Source organism: Strix aluco, chromosome 2 (assembly GCF_031877795.1).
Source record: "Strix aluco isolate bStrAlu1 chromosome 2, bStrAlu1.hap1, whole genome shotgun sequence".
Taxonomy (NCBI): Eukaryota; Metazoa; Chordata; class Aves; order Strigiformes; family Strigidae; genus Strix; species Strix aluco.
This window is the reverse complement of record NC_133932.1, coordinates 6,101,417-6,127,437: the sequence shown is the minus strand read 5'-3', so window position 1 is coordinate 6,127,437 and position 26,021 is coordinate 6,101,417. Positions and strand designations below refer to the sequence as shown.

The following is a 26,021-nucleotide window of genomic DNA, read 5'->3' as shown; positions in this document are numbered from 1 at the left end:
AAAAACCCAGAGCCTGAAGGTGTCAAAGATCAATAGTAGACTATTAAGATGAATTGGATAAAATATCAATATTAGAGCAATATTAACTAGTAAGAGGTATTTATAGAACCAATTGAAAAAAAAAAGTTTGTCAAAATTGCTCTCTGATTTTTATAATGTTTTGCAGCTACTTTGCAGGTTAAAATATTTATGCAAGAAGCAACTCTGGATCTGGGCTACAATAAAAAAAGACATAAAGATATTAGCAAACAGCATGGAGAATATTGTATTGCTTCTTAGTCATACATTTTAACTATCAAAGTTACCATGTGGAATTGTGGTCTGGAATGGTCTGTTAGGACTTTTCAGGTTCCATAGGGTCAAGCTGCCATCAGAGTGACTGCACATGAACTGTTTCCCTTCATGATGCCAAGCAACAGAATGAATAGCCTAAGAAATGAAAGAAGAACTTGAGACTGAGATGGAATACAATGTTTACACTAATTATATTTTAATGTCGGACTCTGGATTATATTAATGTAATGGTATATCAACAGTTGGATGGTTCTTGTTTTTCTAAAGTCCATTACCAGCACTTTTTAGTAACCAATGGATGTAATCTACTGCTAGTCAAGCAAAACAATTAATTATAAATGCTAACATTACATAAAACATTAGAAAGTCTGTACTGAATCAGACCATAATTGAAGGAACAGGGTATCAAGGTAAAAGTATAAGAATGAGGGACATACAATGCAACCGTAATATGTCTGATAGCTCTCCTTAGAAGTATTTCATCTGGCAAACGTACAGGGAATTCTGTGTAACAAGTTTTACAGGTAACATTCAATTCATGCAGTCTTCCACAGAGGACTATTTAGGAAAAGTAGAAACAGTACTCTGTTCTTGAATAATATCCCCCCCACATAATTAAGTTTCAGAGCAGGTACACAGAAATCTGGGATGTTTAATGTAAAACCAGAAGCACTGAAGAGACCAGGATTGTTTCACTGATATAGGCAATCACTAAAACAATGATATAAGATACTTTTGGAATAGATAGAGCTTCAGAGAAGAGGAATATCACACTCTTATGTACACAATGCAAGTACCACACAATGAATGTTATAAATGCAAAAAAGCAACACTTCAAAAGTTAATAGACCATTTTGTGCATAATTAGTGGAACTGACTGAAAATATCCATAATTACACCAAACTAGCTGAAAGGATAATGGTGTAAGTCCTTCGTTTTCACTGGTATGTGCTGGAAACTAACAAAAGCCATTTTCTGACAAAACAAAGTATCGATTCATTGTATACCACAGTTTCTCACACACTGCCCTCAGAAACACAAACTCACAGAATATTCCCTTGAATCCATTTCATTTCCAGAAATGTTAGCTGCCAAATAACAGAAATCACAGTGTTTTTATGTAAATGTAAATAAGAGAGACCTATTTTTGAATGCAGTTTAATACATTTCCATTTTTGCAACCCAGGAAATTCTAAGGCCTTGCATGCCCTTACAATTGCATATGGCCATTTACCTGATTTGTTCAAACTAGTTTAAAATCATGTCTGGGTATTCATAAGTCAGCACAGGAGTTGTTCATATCAATTTTGCTTAAGCTGAGAAGAAATAAATGTAAGTGCTACTGGTGGCTATTTAAAAATCCCTGTTGGTCGTCCTCTTTTAATGAGTATATTGATTGTTACAGTTGGTAATGGCTCATGGTCTGGAGGGAATATTAGTAGAAACCAGCGAAAAGACTATGACCCTTTACCAAAACTTTACTCAGGTCTTGAGACTGGACAGTACAACCACAAAGGAACCTTTGCATTAAGATGAGCCAGATGTTTTAATAGGAATCTGACATGTCGTGTATATGAATGCTTTGCTAACACACTAGTAAGCTAGTCATGCCCATAAAAACTCAACAAACAGATCTGAGCAAAGTGAACTCTAGATATTTATCTCCGAGTGACATAATGGGCGTCACTCAAACTTCTACCTACCAGAGGGGGGTTGGCACACAATTCCTCTTAAAGACCCAGAAAATACCAAACTATAACTGAGGCAACAAACGACAACACAGACAGATGGTTTGTACAGAGTCCAATGTCATTGCCCTCAGGTAGTAAGAACCTTAGATCTGTGGGGAGCGTTGCTTCACTTGTCCTGTGCAAATTAATTCTGACATGAGCTCGTTCATGCTTGCTATCATGCCAAATTTGAATCTGCTTTTGATGTGTTATCACACATAGAAACATTTCACACGGTTACAGTCGCTGACTGTGTCTGAGCAGGAGCTAGTAACTAGCAGCTGAAAATTGTACCAAGCTGCTTGTTAAACTGCCTCTCAGCTACCAGGTGCCACCTGCCAGCATAAACCTCCTGTTGAGTGGAGCTGAGGCAGAATGCTCCTGTCACAGACAGTTGGCATCGCAGCAACTCAAACTCACCTGTTAGACTTTGCCCCGAAATGGGCAAGAAATACTTAGAATCACTTTTGGAGGTCTCAGCTGGGAGTCATAACTAATACTGAAAGGTGGTACTGAACAAGACCCCAATTTTCTCTCTGCTAGAATATGTCTAGCATTCTCATCCACTTCTTTAACATCCACACAAAAAAGGAGCAGTTATTTGCTTAGAACAGGAGTTCATCATGGTGGGTGACTCATGTGAATGTTCACACAGTGTATGCACATAAAGCATATCACTCCAGATTGGATATGTTTCTCCTTCTGCAATACCCACAGTGGTCGCATACATATTCCATCTTCTCTCATACTCAGCATGTACTAAAATTATGCATGCCCAACACCATTTCAGTTCCTTCCCAGTCACAAACCTCCTCCACTGAGAAGAACTCATGGGGACTCTACGACTGCTTTTAACCATATTTTGAACAAGCACCATACTCATCTCATTCTATTGCTTGAATCTTAAGAATTATTTATGTTAGTAGTACTGCAGGACCATTACAGCAAGGGCCACATCCGTTTTGATACTTCCATAATGGCATAGTACTTGATAAAAGTAGGGAGATGTCATTTATATTTCTGTGAACTCTGCAGCTTCATTCTGGAGATGTGTTCTAATGAAAGATGATGACTGTGCTTCAGGAAGCTCTGAATGTGCGTTGACACAACATGTCAAACCTTTAAACGGTCTGTATCCGAAGACAGCAGGTTTTCCGGGTCTGCCAACTATCAATAATAACTTGAGAATCCTTTGAAGGATGTCTTGTTTATGTGCCCTTTTTATACCAATTGACGGAAATAAACTTGGAAGGAATTTATAAAAGGGAATGCAAGGAAAGCCTTTTATAAGAGGGCATCATGTAGGAGCATTGATTTAAAAGGGCCTCTGAATATCCTATACATATTGCCACTGAGAAGATGACAATCATCATCACACAAAGAAACAATTTTGCAGCTGACATCTTGAAGAGCAGACACAAGGTTCTTTAGCAGCAGGTTCAAGCTCCACTCTGGGACCAGGTGTTTCACAAGCAAGAACATTTTGGTCTCTTGAGAAGCTCTGACACAGCAGAGAAGAAAACATAGAAACTCCCTGTATCAGGAGCTAATGAGCTGAGGCAGCCTCTAACTTGTCATCAGTAGGGCTAAAAGACATCTAGGACTATTTTTAACTCCAGTGAGTAAACCATATATATCAGGGAGAAGCTTTAAAGGGAAGATACAGGCTTACAAGAACACCAAGCAGAGAAGTTCCAGATAATGCAACTCGTACAGCCTTGGTCTCCTTGCAACTTGTATCCTCAGTGAGCAGCCCTCTCATTTGAAATGAGCAGACCTATGTTATGAAAGGTTCCTAGCCTTTAAGACATGAAGATGGAGTAAGGAATGCAGCTGTAAATGCTGCAATTGCAGCTCTGTGAGCAGGGGAAAGAGTCTTCAGCTCCAACACTTACAAGCTATTGAGTTATCTGAGAGAGCTGTTTATTCCAGGAGCAATATGTCCATGACATTAATCTGGACAGCAAGGAAAATGAAAGGGCATACTTCTGCAAGTATTGGACATATCCTGCTTATATTGTAGCAAACAACTCACCTCCCTGTCATAACATTACCCATATCCTGAGGAGATGTCTGCAACATATGTCCCATATCCATGTCTACAAGTCTCATGTGATGTGAGGCATCACACTGGTATGACAATGTCATGCAGCCTAGAAATGATAGGCAAGATTTTACAGTGGTGATGTCCTAGGCAACAGAGAACTGTTATCTCTTGATGATCCTTTTGTTAGCCGACTGTTCAAGTGTGCAGATAAGGAGAACCTATTCCATCTGAGCTGAGTGTTCACGACTTCTAAGACTTCAATTAAAATACCAGCACTCAACATAGTGAAAAATTTGAAAGGACGAGACCTTTTAATAATGGTTCTCCCTGATAATGAAAGGAAAACATTTATTGTGGCTGTATGAAAAGAAATATCTTTAAAGTCATGAGATATGAAACTATTCCTCTCTATTACAATTGAATGTCAGCAGATATAGTCCCCATCTTGCATTTAAAAAGGAAGAATATTTAGATTTGTAGATAGACAATCAGTTATCAGCCTCGTTTCCTCTTCTGTATCAAAAAATATCTGCTGTTAACATCTCGCTCCTGTGCTGCACATTGACAGGTTCTACAAATCTGTATAACAACAGAGAGCCTCCTTTTCAACAGCTGGTCTGGGGAGACTGAAATCCATCGCTGTCAATGGTAACACAGGAGAAATGTAGTTGAGGCTTGATCCTGTGAAAGGATGAGTATTCGGATGGAGTCTTGAGGGTGCTAACATTTATTTTGAGTGACATTACCAAGCTGGACAGCTATCTGAAGAAGATTACAGAGAACAAAGAACTTGCCTCCATGATGAACACTCACAGTCCATCAAACACAAGAAAAGCTGTTTCTCACAGTACACATCAAGTGCTAATGAAGAAGCCTAGTGCCAGGGGAATTTCTGATACTAAACAGACTATCTGTTCCACTGATAAGCCAGAAATGATCATGACATCCGACAATTCTTAAAGATGCCAGAAGAAGAAGTGGTGAGTTAGATGAGATTTCCAGTTCTTTCACCATCAAATAAGGTGGCTACCTTAATTTCAAAACTGGTGCTACAGAAAGCATAATGATTGTAAGAAAAATGAGGCTGGATTAACTTCATTCAGACCCCATTCAAAGAAGCACTTCAGTATTCAATGAAGATACAGAACATTTACAGTAATTTATGTGAGACCTCAAAGATACCCTGCAATAGCAAATGGCTGGCTCTGTGCCAGACAACAATACTGAAGGATTGGTCAGATGTCATGGGGCACAGAGGCTTTACATCAGTCCAGCTAGAATGGTGAAGGGTAGGTAGCAGGAGCAATGTTTTCTGCAATGTGATCTTAGGTGACCAATCTGTAAAAAGAGGCTTAGGTTTGAAAACTTGGGTTGGTGCCAAATACCAAGTGGCACATGCTGAACTAATCATTAGTGACTCACAAAAGCTATATAACTCAGGATTTAAAAAGGAACCCTTTTTAGGGGCTCCCTAGGGGAAATCTAGCAGATCTGGAACATTATCAATGTGGAGCCTGAAAGTCTGGAATAAAGTACAATGGCTAGTCACACAACCCTTTTAAAGACAAAATAAGAATCTTGCAACTATTTCAGTAGACGATAGCAAGCCATCACAAGTTGCACAAAGTGGAGTAATGACACAGTAAGTAATCACTGAGGAGGAAAGCACATGACTAATAAAAAGGCCCAAAAAAAGTTCCTGAGGACAGTACTGACAAATGTGGAACAATTAAATTGTATGAGAAATTGTCAACACCCAACCACTCTGTCTCAACAAGCAAAAAAAAAAAAACAAACCAACCAAAAAAACCCAGTATTATGAAGATCCTGCTGGTTTATGTAGTCTCATTCTGAGCATAAGAGAGGACAGTAAATGAACAGACACCCCCCCAGGAGACCTGTAAAAGGAAAAAGTTGTCCAGCTTTAAATAATAGGACAGGTGCAATTTCAGAAGTGTATGCACAGGTGGACTGTCACTTAGAGACAATTTAGTAGGCATGTCTTGAGGCTTAAGTGTTGGCCTGTTTAAAGTCTGAATTACCCTGTCCTTTAGACCATTTGCTATGTGGATGCTCTGAATCTTAACCTTGAAGCTCAGTGTAGTGTCAATGTGTCTGTGAAAACAGGCCTGGAAGAGTACAGGATTCAGATATATTCAGATTACTCTTTAGAGTGAAAATAAATGTGTATACTCCTTACATGTAATAAGGTGGCAAGATGAAGAAGAGAACTACAGGAAACCAATTACTGCCTGGATCACTTTAAAGAAAATGTCCTTTTCTAGTTGCATTCACATTCATCCACTTTACAGAAGGGCTGGCAGAACAAAGGATGTTTTTTTCCTAGGGCTAATACTAAAATCATAATAACTAAGAATATATCCATTTTTTTAAACAGCCTGATGCAAGAACTGTGCCTGTGTGTGATACGATCTGCTTACAAAAGGCAAGAGACAATTGTCTGATAAAACTGAGAATACAATTTTGAAAAACTTTTAATGAGATCTTGAGTACAAGGTAGTATCAATAGCAGTACAAAATAATTTGTCTTTCATTCTAATTAATATTCTAGTAATACTCAGTAAAGATATACTTTCTAATGTAGCTATATCTCAGGTTAGCTCCTTGCTAGGCTCTGTTCAACTGAGGATCCCCACACAGAAGCTAATGAACTTGTCAGAATCAAGGGGAAGAGACTCCTTGTTGTAGTACACTCAAAAGAGCCTAATGCATTAGAACTACAGATTTCAGGTTCTGATTTCTAGACAATAACTTGTTCAAAAGCATAGCACAAACAGTATTTCCAGAACAATGCCTTAAGATAAATATCCATCTGTTTGATAAGATATACAACAAACTGCTGAATAACAGCTTTTCTGAATTAATGGAAACTGCTTACCTCATCATAATAAGCTCTCAGATCAGCTCTTTTAGATCGTAAGTCCCAGAGTACTACAGTCCCATTTTCATAGCCTATCAATAGCTGGAGGAGGGAAACAAACACAATTATACTTTCAGATTCATAAAGGTATTTACAAATATTAAAGATCTTCATGGTTTTAAGAGACTTTTAAAAAATAAATAAGCACTATAAAAAGAAATGTCAAACTGATGTGCAAGATTGTAGTTTGCACAACACATAATACCCAGCTTTCAAATCATCTTGCAGTATAAATTACTTCTCATTACTGACAATGTAAGTTTTAATATGGAAGAAAAAATGTCCTTTATTCTGTTTTTTTTCTTGGTTGCTTTTTTTGTTTGTTTGTTGGGTTTTTTTGTTGCTGTTTTGGTTTTTGTTTTTGTTTTTTTTTTTTTCTTCTTCCTGTAATATTATGTGCCTGGACAGTCTTCACAATTGTGTATCTGCTGAGAAAATAAGACCATAGTAAGTTCCTCTCACTTTTACCTTCCTTGCCCTTGGTTGGATGCAAAACTGTTGGACACCTAAGAGATCACTTAAATAACTTCAAACCGAAGAGTCACCAGATTAAACTCTCATTCAGCTACATATATTCCTTTAATTTCTGCTTTCTACTGCTTTAAAACATTTTGAAGAACTCTCCTTGCAGAGAATAAATTGCTTGCTTTCCTAGAAATTGAAAATAAGTTAGCTGGTAAGCCAATTTTTACTTCTTCTAGATCTAGCATGTCATATCATCATGCATACCTGAGAAATATTTCACAGAGGATTTGTCAAAAGATGAAAGAGAAGACAAATGATGCTCAGGAGAAAAATAAGAATGAACACAATCCTTTCTCCTCGTCTCTATTGAAAAGAACTGAATTATTGATCTGGCACTGTATTGAGTACTCTTCATTTGAACACAATTAATTTCAGATCTTACAGAAGTTGTGAAGTCTGGCCTACTTAGGTGTCCAGGAGATTGCTTTCCTAGACCCCATCTTCCTAAGGATCTGTCCTGGACACGAAGACTGGGAATGTCCAAACTGAGAGACTCACACATTCCTGCTATGGAATATTTTATACAGCTGGCAATGATAACTGCAGTTGTTCCTTGTCCATAAACACATGGATCACAAAATGCAGGCAAGGATTTACAGTTTCTCTATTAAGAATTTGAGCAAAGAATGACGAGACTATCTCTTAGTCTGTGAGACCTTACCAGCATCTTTGCCATCATTCACTTTAGCTTGCATAAGTCATAAAAATGAAACCTGCCTGGACTGCTAAACAAAACATCACTTTGTTTCCAATTTATATACAATTGCTACATCAATACTGCTATAAAAGAGTCTGGGAATACTCTCAGTCCTACTAGATATGATTCTTTATATTGCCAGGAGAATATTCATTATGTGAAGATATATTACCTAATCTAGGTATGATTTATAATTCGTATATTTAATACCTGAATATGAACAATACCTGATTACTTAAGAATTCTGCTCCTGAAAAAAATTCAAACCGTCCTGGAGAAATTCCAGAATATTTATCATTTTTGCTCTGGACGGGTCCATATGGGATTCTGTGGCAGAATAAACGTGAAGAGACATCCTGTTCAGAAAGCATGCAGCTAACTGGATAGCACTTGTGTCAGGATGCCATATGGTATTCTGGGATAAGACTGTCGTTGAGAGAGTGAACAAAGAAGTGTCTTACTGTGACTGCTTTTGCTGTTAGTACAGTGATCCTAAATGGAAGACAAATGTATATTCAGGAGTTAGTGATCCACCCAGCGGTTAACCTGAGCAGGTGGGGGCCTGTGCTGTGCTATATTGTGCTGCACATAGCACTTGGCTTTCAGTCCTGTGTTGTGCTGCACATAGTCCTTACTCACAAGATAAACTTGCTGTCTAATTGTAAAGAAGCAGCCTGTAGGCAGCTCCCACTTGGTAAGCGTAATTACAACACCTTTGTGACCTTGTCTTTATCTTAAGGTAGGGCAGTATGTTCTCACATGAATATCCCTTTGCTTGACAGTAGAAATGAATAGATTAAAAAAAAAAATCTTTTAAGATCTCTAAAGACAAAAATGCTGGCAAACCTCTTCGCAGAGGGGACCAGCACAGTGTGCTGTGCCCTTATTAGAGGTGTATCCAATGCTGCACAACTTGGGATTCCCACCATCTGAAGGAATGTAAGATTATCTTCTGTTTACTTTTCGTATTAACTTCATTATTATATTATATTATATTACTTCATTATTATATTATTTTCGTATTAACTCCAATAAATGGTATTTTAATCAATATGTTATGGAATCTGAGTGCCTTCTTTACTGTTACCATAACAAGCACTTGCATCAGTGCATTACAGCTGGGTACCAAACTAGTTGAGTTCAGTTCATATCTACCAGTAATCTTTCAACCTCAGCTTTTGTACAAATATATTCAGGAAACTGAAGGAATAGAAAAGCATTTAGTATGTGACCCTGTTTCATAAGCCTTTCTCCCTGGTGAAGCAGGGTTGTTTCTGATATTTATCACTCTCTTTTGCAAAGATACTGTGCTCCAGGTAATTACTAAAAGGTTAAATATTTCCTATCACAGACAGCGTTTCACCTGATTTGTTGCTGAAATGCTTAATGCACAACAGCGCTACAGAATTGCAAGATACAAAGTGCTGTGATTTCAGGGAAGAAGTTGAAAGAGAACAGATTTGCTGCATAGCCAGGAATCAGTCTCTCTCTCCGCTTAGATGGTAGACATGCTGCTAAACTACTGTACTGTGGTATGACACTAAAGTCAGAATTCCAGCTGGGTGAATGTGATTGCCTCATTGCCAGTGCGTTTATGATGCTCGGAACTCTGACTTGTCTGAACCATACGAAACTCAAACACTCTCACTCCTGTTGGCCATGGTAAACCAAGAGAGATCTGTAGGACAAGCTCTATGTCTGTAATATTCAATGAGGTAAAAAATAAAACATCCATAAATACAGTTGAAGGAGAAAACATAGTCAAAGAAGAAAAATACATGTAAAAAGTTGAGGAAGTAAAAAACCAGAGATTTCCTCTTCAACTTGTGTTTCCTGGAACCTTGTTTAATTACTCATGCTTAACAGTTGTGCAGGAGGCTGGACAGAATTTGAAGTGGGGAGGACTCCTGGCAAGATCTTCCTTGTCTAGTGGAGCTGCTCCCCATTTTGACTTAACAAAATGCTTGACTTCACGAAATGCTTTCGATGATGGTGTTACAGGGAGATTTCTCATTTACAATCAATTAATTGCATCCTGGTACATGTCAGCCAGCCCCTTGCTTGTCCTGGTAGCACAAAACAGCTGGGAGAAAAAAAACCCCAAGGATGCCAAATGCACACTGTATTTAGGTGTTATTAGATCTCAGAACACAGACTCAGAGACAGGAAGTTTAGTCCACCAGCTAATAGTTAATAACATTAAACCTTTTCCTATTAAGCTTTCTCCAGTTGCTGGGAAACTGCAGATCATTGCAGTTAATGTCTTCTCCCGTGTCAGCAAGAAAAATCATGTTTGCTACAAATCTTCCACTTAAAAATGTCTGTGCACTTCAGTCTGTTCCTAATGTACACTTATTCATTGATTTGGCAGACACAGTTCTATTTCACGGACTTAATCACTGGGTCCCCAAATTGTTCTTAAGTGACACATTAAATGCCCAAATTCTCTTTGTTGCCTGTCTTCCAGCCACAGCTTGCTAGATTCATAAAAGGGACTGTCTCCAAAGTCTGCCTTGATAGTTTGCCTGAAGAGCACACTTGAAAAAATTTGAATGGCAGAAGTCTTCTAGAATTACATTCACTCTTTTGGCACAGAAAAATTGGTCATCAGTCACTGATAAAAACTGGAACTTGTAGGAATTTAAAGAACTTTTAAAAGATGAATATACAGTGAGCACACAAATTTCCCTGGCTTTTGAAAAGAGATCTTATGATTGTCCTAGACTTGGAAATGTTTGTCTGTGTTTTAGGACTCTCAACCACTCAGTGCCCATAGAAGAATGCTACTTATTTACTTCACTGAAACATGCCCAGATCTGTAAACAACTTTGTGATAACCCAGAGAAGGATATACCACTGGACCCTTGCAGACTACGATACTTATTACTTGTAGAGTACAAGAATATCTGTATTTTAAGCAATGATTATGACTGATTTGTACCCACTATTTAATTCCTGAAGCATAGGTAAAGAACACTTTCACCTGCTGCCCCCCATGAAGTGATGTGAGGAGTCTGATTTCTCTCACCAACACCTCTTGGTGGTCTTTGGTTAACTTGAAGCTGAGGAGCTAAGCAGAATATGTAGAACTATCTTGAAACAGCTCTATTACCTAAGAACAACTCTGCTAAATTAAACAAAGAGTCTACCTGTCACAGTATCTCATACTTAAATGGCCAAGAGCAAATACCAGAGAACAATATGTGAGGAGGGCAAGTATTTATCATACGCTCACATATTCTCTCAGCCTATGTAATTTTTTCATTCAAAGATAGCCAATTCCTCAACTAGACATGACTCCATTTAACCTCATATTTAATAACCTTTTAGGAAAAGTCAGCAAACCTCTTCAGTAACCCTCAGTTTGATTTCTCTTGTGTTAACTTTTTTAGTCTCCCTTGTGACCAACACACATTTTCAGCACCCACAGCACCATTTGGAAAAATTTTTATAGCTTTTATCTGTTGCACATTTGAAGAAGAACTTAATTGGCTTGGTTGGAATCTGACTTTTGTCAGCTTCATTTGATATTCTTTTAGTTTTTGTATTGAAAAAGACTATGAACTGTTTCTACCCTCTTCATAACAACTGCGATTTTCAAACTTGGAATCACAATCAGCTCTCTTCCACAATGAAATGTCCTGTCTCACTTAGTTGTGTCTCATATAGAAAACCTTGCTCCTCTGAATTTCTTTTAGCACAATTATGTTCTTTTTAAGATAGAAGGTCAAATATTACACTCAGTATTCAGCAGGCAAGTCAACCATGCATTTATGCAATAGCCTTGCTTTGTTCTCTATTCTTCTTTAGATAATACCTAATTTTGATTTTCTTTATTGGTCACTAGGGAGCATTGAGCTGACATTTTCACTGAACAATCATCACTTGAAGCTCTTGATACCAAACAGTAATGATCAGCTCAGACCCATTGTTTTATAAGTAAAGTCAGAAATATTTTCCCACACACATATCACTTCCCATCATTTACACTGAATAATTACAAAAGACAGTATTTAACCTGCCATTTTACTACTGAGTTTCTCAGCCTCCTAAGGTCCAGCAAACCTGTTCACATCAGTGCTTACTCCCTTTTCTTCAGCAAAAGTCCCAGAAGTTGTTGTTTTTTTTTTTTTTTCATTTTTCCCCATTCTGAAGAAAGATTGTTTTATCCTTCATTCTTTCAACAAAAGTTTAATGAGACTTAGTTGAAAAATTTAGTTCAATTTTTTTCTCTACTGTTAGATTTTTTGATCTAAAGCTATATCTTTCGATTCAGTGCTTGGATCTTCTCTTACATCTATGTTCACCTTTCACTGATATCTTCCTGTAAACATCAAACACTATCAATGCCACATTCTGCAAATCTGCAATTATTTTGTTAGCACCAATTTGTTCTTTACACTATTCTCAGTCTATCAATGATATAAACAGCTGCATTGGGATGGTTTCAGTATGGCTTACATTTTCTACTCTTTCTCCCTATAAATTTCTAATTGTTTTTCATAGGGATCCATCTGATTTTGCTGTTGCTCTTGTTATTATGCTAGTACTTCATCAGTACACAGATGTCTCCAATGTGCCCTCTGAACAACAACCAATTGTATTTACAAACAAGTTCTCCTCTAACTCCCTTTCCTGGGATCTTTTCATCTTCTCTTTTTCTGCTGAAGTCAAAATATTTTAGGTTTCTGTTTGGACACGGTGCATCACATTCCTGTAAGAGATGTTCACTCAGAAGACCATTTTTTCTTTTAATATCCAATCCTTTTTCCCCTACACAGTGTGCTTTAGGTAGGTCATCAGCAGCTTCTGTTGTGGCCAGCCAACAATGCACCTTATCAAGAAACCTTTATTTTCATTAGGTATTTTGCCATAGATAGTTAAATAGCATTTCTTGATGGCTTCTGGTTTGAGGCTAAAATACTACACTTCATAGTGTTTAATTGCTTTATTTGCTGTATTCTAAACTGCTTGAGCTATTGTGATTCTTCCAAAAAGATTTAGAGATCCAGTCTAACTTGTTGGAGGGCTAGCTGGCAAGTGCATCATCACACAGTTCGCTTTGCAATATGGCTAAGTCCAAGGACACATAATGCAGATGAAATTCAGATGTAGTCATCAGTGTTTTTCTAGGTTGCCATATTAATTTCAGCATAATCTCCCCCATATCAGTATCAGAAATTCAAACTGCTGCTAGTTTCCAATAACCATCAGCTTTTATGTGAGGCACACTGTCAAATAGATGCAACATTTGTAAGATGCAGTCCTTTATAAGTACACACTAAAATGCAATTTGCAAAAGTGATCAGAAATGATGTGATAGTTGAATGCCCCTTCCACACAGGCAAAATGCTCAAAAATTCAGTATCAACACCTAAATAAAAAAGCTCTAATAAAACTGGTATTCCAGCAATCAAATTTCATTTTGGAAAAGCTATCATGCAAATAAAGTCAACTCTGATTTCCCCTCCTGATAGTATTAATCACAACCTGAATGCTCTAACTATATGTTTTGCTTCCGCTTGTTGACAGCTCTTTGCTATTCTCAACTCTGCTCACAAAAAGCAGCAAGTTCCAAACATGGGTTACCATCATTGTTATTCTTACATAAGAAAAGACTTATTGTCTCATGAAAACTTACCAGAATATCTCCATAATAGCATGTTTATCCAAGTACTGAAGTCATGATACAGCTTTTAGTCAATTCTTACTTAAGTAAAGTCAAGTTTATTTAATCAGGAACAATTTTGATTGACTATAGGTTTCAAAATACAGTATGCTGTCTGTATCACAGATTCTTACTCACTAAAAGAGAATTTTTTTCTTAAAAGCTGTAAAATATTAAAAGTGACCTTGCAAATATAGAAAGAAAGCAGAAGATAAAATTAGTGAGGAAGCAAAAAGAAAGAGCTATCCAGGCAAATAAAGGCTATGAAATGTTGCAGTGTTTTATACCATTAGATGTACTCACTTTTCCCTCATCTCTTGGGCTGTCACTTAAATGTACAACTGGCCCAGGGTGAGTCTTTGTGGATCTGCAAGACAAAAACCAATTCAAATCTGTGAATGTTTTTTGCATGAAGAGCTAGATGCTTACCTTAATTTCTAGATGTGTTAACATGTACCTTCAATAGTTTAAAAGTAATGCTTTTAAGAGTCTTTTAAGTCTTTTAAGACTTAAGTCTTTTAAGACAAAAAGTCCAACTGGGGAAGATAACTATCTGAAAGTTATCCATATCTTTTCACATTCTCCTCTATTTCCTTTTTGCCATTATAGGCAAAGATTCTCCTTTGTTGATGAATCCTTTCTTCTTTTTTTTTTTTTTTTTTTAAATCTCACTATTCTTTCCATTACAGTATTTTTTTCCCCCTCTCATTTCTAAGGTTTTTTTGCCTTTTCTATTCTCCACTCTCTCCCTTTCTACCCTCCCTCCTCACTTGCTCAATTTCAAGGCTAATCTGCCAAGGATTTGAAAAGTCTCCGCTGGATTCATTTCAAATACTGGTAACAGGACTCATCAAGTTCCAATCTCATTAATGACAGGGCTTCAGTAATCTCACCTACACTGCTCTACCAGGTAGCTTTTAGTGTTACTGCAGTGGGGTTTCAGAAATGAAGCATCTTGCCTTTGTCTACTCTGTAAAGCCTTATGACATCTTCAGACCAACTAATACAGTTACACCCACAATGCATGTTCAGTGAAGGTCCTCAGCCATAAGACCCATCTCACGAGTCTTCGCAAGCCTCTATAAAGATCACTTATTGTTCTTGCTGTTTCCTCTCTTTTTCTAACATTTACCAACAATATAGTATGCAACTTAATACATGGACTGCTGCTTAAGTCATTGATGTCCAGCACCTAACAGCAAATGTAAATCACAGGAAACTGAATGGACAGATGAAGATTTTCCAACTGTCATCTTTTCTGACCAGACCTTTAGGCCCTGACAGTCATATAGAGCAAGAAGACAAGTACCAGTCCACAAAGCTTCAGGCTATTTGAATGCCTGGACAGAACAGGACCTTCCTTCCATCCAGGTTCTGGGGTCAGAGCACATGTCCCTTGGGAGTGCAGGTTAGGATCCAGACTTGCATGGCTGGTCTTGGTTCACCAAAGGTCACCAAGAAAAAAAATATGGCAGGGCTCATAAAGTTAAGAATTCATCTGGAAGCCATACCTAAAACTACCTAGGCTCCAAGTTTTAAAATAATCTGCAAGAGAATTAAAGAAACAAACCAAAATAAGGTCCTCCAGCCAAACTGCTCAAAGGATTTTCCTAAATTAATGGTGTTCCTTTTCCTTTGGCTTAAATACTGCACTATAGCAAAAGTAGCCTCTGTTCTACCAGGTCAGACTCCAAAGCAAGATTGAGAGTGGTATGCAAAAATTCCCAGGCAACTCAAACATTAAAATACTGTGCAGTAATCCATATCATCATAGACTCCTCCTTTACAAAACAGTATGCTCCAACACTCTTGAAAGTATGCACACTTTGCTCTGCCCTCTAAATATTTCAGCTATTTGGTCATGCACCAAAGCTGGGCCAAAGAGGAGTGGCAAAGACCTTGTCTGATATTTACCTCTGAGCTAAACACAATGAAAAATTCCTGCAGACATCCTGAGATGTTTCAAACTAAGTTTATAGCAAGCCAAAGAGAAAGAAAACTTCAAGTCACCTAAAGGCCAGACAACCTTCCAAGACTATATACCCCACCCCTTCACATATATTTTAACATTACCGCTAGCCGCATACGCAAAGCTAGTGGCAATGGGGCAAGCCCTTTCCTTGGTGAACCTTCTCCATGAGATGATCCCATAGCACCATCTTCAGTTTTGGCAGATCGTGTTTCCGCAGATGCCTACAGCATGTTACTTTTCTACATGAGGTCTCGGTGAGCAAGGCTCCTGCAAGAGCATTTTGCAACATATCCCAGCACAGAATTGAGATCAGCAGGAAAGCAGTGGATAGCCAGTTTATACAGAATATTCTATGCAGACCATCTTCAATGGTGCCAGTAGCAAGTACCCATTTGGCTTGAGACATGGTATGCAACAATTTTTGCAGAGATGAAGTTATCAGGAGATCTGGTTGTCATTCCTGTCCAAGCACTCCCCAGAGGGGACCCCTCTGGCTGAACTTCTGTTTCTGAGTAACCTATACTGGAATAAAAAAATAATTTTCACAGCACCAGACCTTGGAGCAGTCAGAGTAGGCAGGCAGTGATGGAGAACTGAGGGTGAGGTGAGGATCTTTGCAAGCAGCGCTTAGACCCACACATGTCTTGTACATCTATCCCCAGGGAGTGAATATGACATCTTGGGACATTCTAGGCTGCTTTGAACTTTGTTTCTGACATAGGTTCACCTATATGAACAGGTCAGAGTATACTGATGGAAAGAACTAGGTCTGTTTGGGGTACATGCTGCCTATGCCATGACAGGCAAAGGAGAAAGGCTAAGAGGAAGAACTGTGAAGAGAAAAGGCAGAATAAGAAATTTTAGTTTTTAGCCAGATAAGAACCACTGACAGATGACAGAAGAGGGAGCAGAGCCAAGCAAACATCAGGCATGACTAAGCTGGCAGCAGACAAAATGGTGGAAGGAGCACACGCAGGCTGACAAGGCATATTGGTTTGGGCAGTTATCCCAGTCCATTGAACCAATCACTATGCAAGCTGGGTTTTTTGGCCATACCAGTATTAGTACTTGACCATGAATATTGGCAAAATTGGGGAAAATGGAGGGAGAAAGGGAAAGAGCATACTGTCTTTCTAAGCTAAAGTTTGATCCCATCTAGGCTACTCTTTGTACCTACCAATTTTAAAAGTCAAGAACAATTTAGATAAATTTGTGCAACCACCATTTTCTTTTTAAGATACATATGTCATTGTTTACCAAAGAATGTATCCTTTTGTCTTTGGGTAGAAGCAAACACTTACATGAGCTGTAGTCACTCTACATTACACCTAACTTTAGGCTAATTATACTTTCATTGTCACACAAATTAGTTGTAAATGATATAAAACTTTTACTACCAGTCTTATTTTTATCATATTCTCGCGGGGGCATAGCCTCAGATTTCCATGCTAAGATCTCAGCTAAAAGAGGTAACCTTTATTAATACAATACATTTTCTTACTTCCTTCATTCCTCTCTTGAATCTATTGTAAATTATAGTTGGAGGATCCTGGAATTTATTAAACTGTAATAAAATTTCTTTTTGCTTTTCAGAATATTAGGCATTGTTTCTTTCTTTTAGGAGCATTATCTTTTTATTATTAGATTCCTAGCTGTTTCTTTAGTTTTGTCGAGTAAGAGATTCATATACATTATCTATCAGTAAAGTTGATACCAAACACAGTGGTCTGTGCACTAAACGGATAAGATTTTATTTTTTCTCTTTCCTCTATATTTGATATAAGTATTCTCTTAATATTTATATTATCTTACTCCTCAGTATTTTAATAGTTTAGTTGCTTTGTATTATAACTGACTTGGTCTGACTTCTTCCATTTTCTTCCAATTTTATTATTTTAATCTGTCAAGTATGTCACCCTATCAAAAGATGCAATGAAGATGCTTTCACACGTACACCACCAGTCTTTGGTGCCATTCTTGTTAGCTCTTTTATGTCAGATATTGGGTGTAGGTGTCAAGGTGTTGGCAGTGGGGAGTTGCAGGAGGGGTCTCTGTGAGGAGAGGTCAGGGCTGCCCTGTCCTGGACACAGCCAGCTCCAATGGACTCACTGTGGGGCACAGCTGAGCCCTGCAGCCAAGATGCTGGTGGCTCAGGGAAAACAAATTTAAGAATGGGCAAAAAAAAGTGTGAGAAACAGCCCTGCAAGCAGCAAGGTCAACAAAGGAGAAGGGGAGGAGGTGCTCCAAGTGCTGGAACAGAGATGCTCCTGCTGCCTGTGGAGAGGTCCACACCAGAGCAGGTATTTCCCCTGCAGCCTTTGGAAGACCCCATGCTGGAACAGATGGGTATTTCCTGAAGGAACTGCAGCCTGTGGAGAGCCCATACCGGAGCAGGTTTATCCTGAAAGACTGCAGCCTGTGGAAGGACCTGTGCTGGAGCAGGAGGAAGGAGCAGCAGAGAAGAGTGGTAATGGGCCGATCACAACCCCCATTCCCCATCCCCCTGCACTGCTCAGGGAGGGAGGAGAGGGTGGGAGTAGAGGAGTTGGGAATGAAAGAGTGAAATTGAGCCTAGGAATTAGTTTTTGTCTTTGTTTCTCACCATTCTACTCTATTTTAACTGTCAATAGATTAAACTAATTTTCGTCAAGTCTGTTTTGCCCATTGACAGTAACTGGTAAGTGTCTTTATCTTGACTCATGAACTTTTCCATCTTGTTTTCTTTCCCTGTCCTCTTGAGGAGGGGGAGTGAAAGAGCAGGTGTGTGGGGGTCTCGCAACCAGCCAGGGCCCACCCACCACAAATACCTTGATCGCTTAACAGCTGCCAGCTTTGATTATATATAGGTTAGAGGAAATAGAGAGTCTATTAAGTTTGTCAGTCATAACACTAACTCTGTCAGGAAATAAGAAAGGATCTTTTTCAAATAGTTGTATATCCTAAAACTCATTTCAGATGTGCCATCACAGATAAGATCACACACAGAGTTTCTGGGGTGATGACAACAGATGTTCCTGAAGCTTTTTGGAATTGTAGAGCCTTCTCCCTGGCAGCCCTCCTGCACTGCCTTTCTGGAGCTCCAAGAAACATTGGGTTTTTATACATATAAGGTAAAGTATTTGCATCAAAACTGATTCCTCTTTGGACTAAACATGAAAGGAATATTCACAAGGTGCAGCACAAAGCTTTTGGTTTGGTTTGGGATGGGACACACAGAATGCCATCTTGGGGGAGGTGTTTGAGGGAAGATATACTGATACAAAAATAGCACCAGTTCAGATGGAGCAGGGAAGAAAACTGTGTGAAAGGGTTGTAACTTTCTCCATTCTATGTGGTCTTTCTCTTGTTGCCCTGAACCTGCCCTATAGGTGGATACAGAAGGAGAGACATGATAAATCTTCTCTGGCAATATGTCTTGCTTGCTTCTCCTTAAGTGATGTTATCTCTTTCCTAGAGCAGGACTGTGGCTAGGAACCCAAAGCTAGTCCTTTGTGCCACACTAAGATCAGAAATAGTCTGCCAAAGGCAGATCAGTGCCTTACTTCTTTCATCTTCTTGTCTCCTCAAGGAATGTATGTATAAATAGAAATAATAGCAATGTTTTTGGAGCCCTAGAGAAGTGTTACTTGTAAAAGGAGTGCCAGGAATTAGGCTTTACAGTCAATTTCTCCTAAGGGTAGACATCATGACTGCACTGCAAGTAGGATTAAATGAAGCAATTATTTAGTTAACTATATTATATCAATAATAGTTTACAGAACTCATGAAACAGTATCAGACCTACAGATACAGTAATTACTACTTTCATACAGTAAATTATGCCGAATGTGGAAACGTCTACACACAGAAACATTTTGCCTCATGTAGCTTTAGTATATACAAAATGTTTTGTTTCCTCTCATTGCTATTGCAGTAGAGTTGTCAAGGAGACTGAAAAGTTGTATGCTGTCATTGTGGAACAGCCTACAAAGAAAGAAAACCACTGTTGAATTACATTAAAAGCAAAAGCAGAGATCCAACAGCTCCTGGAAAGGACAAAGAGGTGCTGGGAAACCAACCACATTTGAAGCTATCATGAATAAAACACACTACTGTTGATGCCAGACACTTGTGTATAGGCATTCCTTCAAGCTGGCATTAGGAGACTGTAAAAACTAACTAGATCCTGTCCCTTGAGAAAGGGAAAAATAAAGAAGAAACAGTAGGTGAAAATAAGACATAAGTGAAATAGTTGAGCAGAGAATTCTTTAATCCCAGTACTAGCTGGGACACAGCTGAGAATGACTGAGGAAATAAAAGCTCTGGAAAGACATGAAAAGGATAAAACACAAAGCCAAGTCCATACACAGCCGAATGAAAAAAAATGAAGGTCAAGTCCAAAAAATATCAGCAATGATTTGCAGTAAAAAATGCTTGAAGCAAAATCTACCTTCAACTGAGCAAGAAAAAAGTCTGAGCTAATGATACAAAGGATTGCAACATTTCATAGCCTTTGTTGACCTTTAAGTCCACAAAAACAGACTGCAGAAGAATTGAAAAATGGAACAAAAGGTTCCCATGACAGCTGTACAGAACTAGAAGTTTGTTAAACTAATGATACTTTGAGCTGTTTTGCACTTCATTAGAAGTTATTCCTGACAGCAGCAGGTATTAATTTATTTGGTGCGTGTTCATTTTAGGAGATGAGAGACCTGATATGCTCTAAGACCTGACTCTTACTCAGAAGAACAGGACTGAAATGAGGAAAACATCCACTGTAAAACAGGAGTCTTCAAAAAACTTGTAAGGATGGAAGCTTTTCTTTAATTGTTTTATTCTAAATTTAGAAAGCCCAAAAAGAAGTCGTCAGCAATGTTATAATTTGGACAAAGGAAAATACATAGATGATGTATTTCTCCACCTTTCTGAGAAGTTTTATGCACTCTAAGAAACATCGTGACTAACATACTGCTGTAAGAGCTTCAAATACCAAACAATCTTTAAAGCAGGTAAAAGCAATGTATGACAAAATAGAATCAAACAAAGAGAAAACAACCTTTTGGAAAAAATAGCCTGCACAATTACAGAAGCACTGTAATGGTTTCTGAGAAGAATGAAAATCTGATGGTAGAAAGTGGTACAAGAAGTTAGGAGAGGGAAAAAAAAAAAAAAAGAAAAACATCTGTATTAGTCATTGTTACAGAGTTGGAGTTGACTGAATGTGACAATGCTGAAAAAAGCATGTGCATAGGCAGATACTTCTGTAGTGCCAGTAGTCAGACATCTTCTGCAGTTCTGCTCTCCACAAAGGTGCAGCGCACCAGAGATTTTAAGGTTTTCTTTGCACTGATAGAGTCACGGAGAACTTAAAAAGAATGAGTAAGTTAGATACATCAATCATTCACATACTGTGGGTCTAAGCTGGAAATTGGAGTAAGAATCAATTCAACCTCAAGATGCAACTCAGTCCTAGACATGATTTCTAAATGTCTAGAAGAAGGACGCCTTGCAACTTTCACTTTCTTTATACTAGGAACTATTTCCATTTAGGTCCATGCACAGAGAGGGTTGCGGTTGCTCCTTGACTGCTACTTCTCCTCCTGTATGATTTCCTCCACTGCTGTGGAACTGCTGGCTCTGAGACACATCTAGGAAATGGGGATGGGCAAGGAAAGCGATAAGAAAGGAAAGAACAAGTTATGGCTCTGTCATAACTGAGTTCCAATTTGCCCAACTCTTTGACACTCCAAATCCCATAAATTTTGAGAAGTTTTAGTTAGTGGGGTTTTCAAACACTGGAACCTGCATGCCTGGGAAGGGGGCTTACAATGCAGATTTCTCAGTTTTAGAGTTCAGTGGACTCATATTAAGATCTTCCTTTGCTTCCCAACACCAGATGACTTTCCCAAATGTATGATCCTCCAGGCTGAGAAAATCAATCTCACTGTAGTTGGTGTAAATGAAGACACGCTGGGCTCATTGACTATTTTCTCTTCCAGACCTGTTTCCAAACACTTTGAAGGAAAAAACAGAAACTGTTTGCTTATTAGAGAATAGAAACCCAAACAGTATCATGAGCCCCAAACATCTCTGGCAAGGGACTAGCTCTGCTACATGACAGAGAAATGCTAAGTGAAAATGTTTTGACTTATTCTTCATTCTTAGCTGAAAAGATGCTTCAGTGTGGTCTGAGGTAGTGACAATGCGTGAGATGACAGAAATGGCTGAGACAAGAATTGCTAGAGAAAATGTTTCTAAAACTCCCCATATTCTAATGTTATTTCTCAGCTCTGGACAAGGCCAGGTCCACCGCAATGTGGACAAAATTTAAAGAAATTTTTCCTGTAACTTCTGGAATCAGGTATGCCTCAGTACTGAAAATAAACTCAAACAAAAGTTTTCATGTTTCATTTGCACTATTAGTCTCTTCAGGCCTTAGTTTATCCCTAATATTACATACTGTTTAAGCAAGCTGGATGATCTCTCCTATATGAGAAGACAATAATCCTTATGATAAAATAAGTATTGCAACCATCTTTTTGACACAGATCATAATGACAAAACCACTATCACTCCAAAATACAGTGCTTTACAGATTTTTCAGTATATTTTGATGCAAAAGTAGGCAACAAAAATCACAACTGGTAACAAAACAACACCAAAAACCAAACCAAAAGCCAACTTTATAAGTCCAAGTAGCCATGCTGGACAAGGTGATAGGATTTATTGTATCATATGCAAAGTCCAAAAATGTTATATCCAAACCTGTTTCTCCTTCAATTCTTTAAACTACAAACCTCTTCACCTCAGTCTTTCATTGCAACAGAATCACTGTGAGAAAAATAATTCTTGCAGTTATTTGATGAGCCTCACTGACTGACAATGTTTTTTTCTGAGGATGAGAGTTATGCTCTCTGGAATGAATTAATCTCAAGAAGTGTGATGAAACTCCTTCTGGGGTTGAAACCTTGGTCAGTTCATGAATAGACTATAATGAATTGTTGGAATACGTTTTCTATTCTCCATATTTTTTTCACCAATGCAACACCATTTATTGTATTATTTACTGAGCAACTTTATCATGACCTTAGAGGGACAAACTCAGTCCATGATGAAAGTCTAGAATGCAACTTGTAGGTGTTTTCCAAAGGGGGAAATGACATGTATTCTGACCTCTTCAGGTTACCTTGGCCATAGCGTTAGCAATGTATATAGAGGCCCTCTTCAACCATGTTCTGAAAAACTAAGAGAACTGGAATTTCAGCGTTTTTTTTTTTTTTTCTTTTGTACTCTCACAAAATGAGCTGTAATCTGGCTTTACAGTGATTTAGGTATGGTAATATATGGTTTAACATTCTAAAGTCAAAGCATTTCAGGTTTTTAAAAAATTAACCAGTTAAAGCTCCTATCAGTTTTCACTGTAAAGCCTTGAAATCTTAATGACAACTGAGTTAAATCCACATTATGAAAATTCACAGCAATTTCATTAGAAGAAGTCAGTGAAAAAAATGAGGAGGGATTTTGAAAGAAAGTCAAGTTATGTTGGTAGACTTAGTCTGCAATTTTAGAAACTGGATGGAAATTGCACAAAGAGGGAGAAACTCTCCTTCAGGCTTGTTTGTGCAGATGACACACATCTGACACACTCAAAATTCTATTTATAAACCCTCCGTCTGAACTAAGGAATTGAATATAGCAGCACAGCAACCACTTTTACTGGTCTTTCCTTGCCAATAAGTTTGACACAAATATGCTTGCACAGAAGGTAAACCCCTCTCCTTTCAAGCTTTATAGAGAATAGTAACATCTTCAGACTAATCCCACACTCTGAAATGATATAATCTAAGAATGTTATGAGCACTGTTACCTCTTACATTGTTCATGGTAAGGCTGAAGCTGTACCTGAAGTTTCACTTACATATATTTTCCTATTTTGTTTCATATTTAAAAATACCTAACATCAACAGGCCCTATGAATTTACAAAGCCCTGAACAACCTGGGCTCATAGATGAGTTTACTGCAAGCCAGAAGTTGGTGTAGAAAATTCCAGGGAGGCCTTCCATCATGAATTATTGTATGATTCTATAATACTAAAGTGTGGAAATTATGTGAAGATTGTGTGAAAATATTGTGAAGATTAAAAAATATAATCAAATAAGAACATATCCATGGCCCCAAATAAAATTGTTCTCTCAAAAATACGTCTCAGTACAATTCTAAAGGAAAGTCTACTATCATAAACCCATCCTCATGAAGTACATTTAGAGTTAACAACATTCCCTTTAAAAGCTAATCTAAGTTAGATTTCTCCTGCAAGAAAGCAAGAGCACTGGAACAGACATCATAGTTTGTTACCAGAGAGAGTTCAAATTACTTTACTGAGAAAAGTCACCTAGTTTGAACCTCAGCAGTAAAGGCGGCTGCTGTGGCAAACGTCACCATTATCCCCACCAGCCTCTTACTCTAATACGGAGAAATTTATCTGGAGACACACAGAATTCCCTGTCTACCTGTGTAATACAGGCAAGGACAACTTCCCAATATCATATCAAGAAGTACATAACCAGACTGAACAGAGAAGATACAGCCTTCTTAGACTAGCACACCGCTTACAGGAATCAAGTTACACTTGTGAGACTGATAGAACGAAAAGCAGGAAGGAATGAATGAATACCTGTGCTCAACTGTCACCAAAAGAGTACATGGCAAACTAGCTTTTTAAAAGAAGAAACTATTATGGTAACCATGCAGCATCTCCAAGTACTTGAGGTGACAAAGCCTATCTGTATTATGTTGTCATAACTTTCACAATTTATGGAAGAAAAATTTCAGAAAATCTAGGTATAGTCCTGCATAGGCAATACAAAGAAGATCGTTAGGAGAGGCTGTTTGTTTACTAAACAGTTCTAGAGAGGTAGTTCCTTGCACAGCAAGCTTGATGAATTTCAGTTTACTACCAGAGGTTACGGGTTCCTCAATACATGAAGGAGATGTCTCAGAAACTGCATGAAATACTATGAGTTTGCCTGCACCAGTTCCTCTTGCTGGAACTTCACAGAGGAAACAGCAGAGAAAAAATTTTGCATTTCTGTTGAGGCTTTTACTTGCAGGAAGCATAGATTTATCCCAGTCAGATTTTTATATGTCTCCCTCCATTTCATACTCATGACACAGGCACCTGTGCTAGCCTGTCAGAAAACTGCCATTTAACAGACACTTATCACCTTTCCCATCACTTCATCAGGCGTTGATGAGCCTAATTTAACTTTGAAATCAGCCCTGTGTTGAGCAGCAGGCTTGGTCTAGAGACCTCCAGTCTCTTCTCATCTAAATGATTCTATAGTTTAATGAAGAAAAGTTCTCCATAGATTCTTAGGGCAAATACACTCTATTATTCTCTTCATAGAATGTTTGGAGGGGATGGTGATCAAGCTACCCTCATAAAAATAGCAAAATCTGAATTTGTGAGATTAATGATTATCTTTATTTCATGGAACTTCACAGTTAAACAGATTGCCAAACAACTTTTTCTTTTATATAAAATATAATTACACGGTCTCTATCATAAATCCAAATTCCTAATGTCCTGTAACAAAAGAGTTAATACTACAAATGCATTCATTAAAATAAAAGTTTTTCAAAATATTTGTTAATATTTGTAAAAACAAATGATTATTAAAAATTAAGACAAATATGAAAGTGACTACAAACACAAATGTAAAAAAAGTCTGCACTTACAGTTCTATTGCCTTGTTCCACATGATAACATATCCAGAAAGAATGAAGGACTCAATATTTACAATGTGTGTATTTCCCCTCTCTGTTCCAACGTAAAGCCATTTACTCTGGAAAGGTAGATGACAGTAAGTAATCCTGGAAAGAAAAAAAAAAAAAAAAAAGTGACTGAATATCATATCAATATTTTTTAACACTTTTGCAGATGAAATATTTTTTTTTTCCATTTTATAACTTGAGAAAAGGCTGACCATTCTGAAGAATGTGCATGTTTGGGGGATCATTTCCAGAAAAATCATAAAAGAGAACATGAAACAAAACAGGGCCATCTTGCCTGCTTATATTAAGGTCAGGAAAAAAGAGCTGTAGCACTTGAGCACTGAACTAAGTCATGTTATCTCCATGAGTATGGAAATTGCACTATGATAGTAT

At 37.9% G+C, this 26,021-nt stretch overlaps 1 protein-coding gene across 2 annotated transcripts in view; it reads right to left on the bottom strand.

Annotated features, from left to right (window-relative positions):
* The window catches only part of STXBP5L (syntaxin binding protein 5L), a 219,584-nt gene that overhangs the window by 82,508 nt on the left and 111,055 nt on the right, over positions 1-26,021 (bottom strand). For both annotated transcript variants that reach the window (XM_074809076.1, XM_074809084.1), the window contains exons 5-8: positions 25,593-25,727; positions 14,206-14,269; positions 6,971-7,054; positions 306-429 (exon numbers count right to left, since the gene is read on the bottom strand). In XM_074809076.1, the coding sequence (XP_074665177.1) occupies positions 306-429; positions 6,971-7,054; positions 14,206-14,269; positions 25,593-25,727 (407 nt within the window). The remainder of the gene's footprint in view (positions 1-305; positions 430-6,970; positions 7,055-14,205; positions 14,270-25,592; positions 25,728-26,021) is intronic.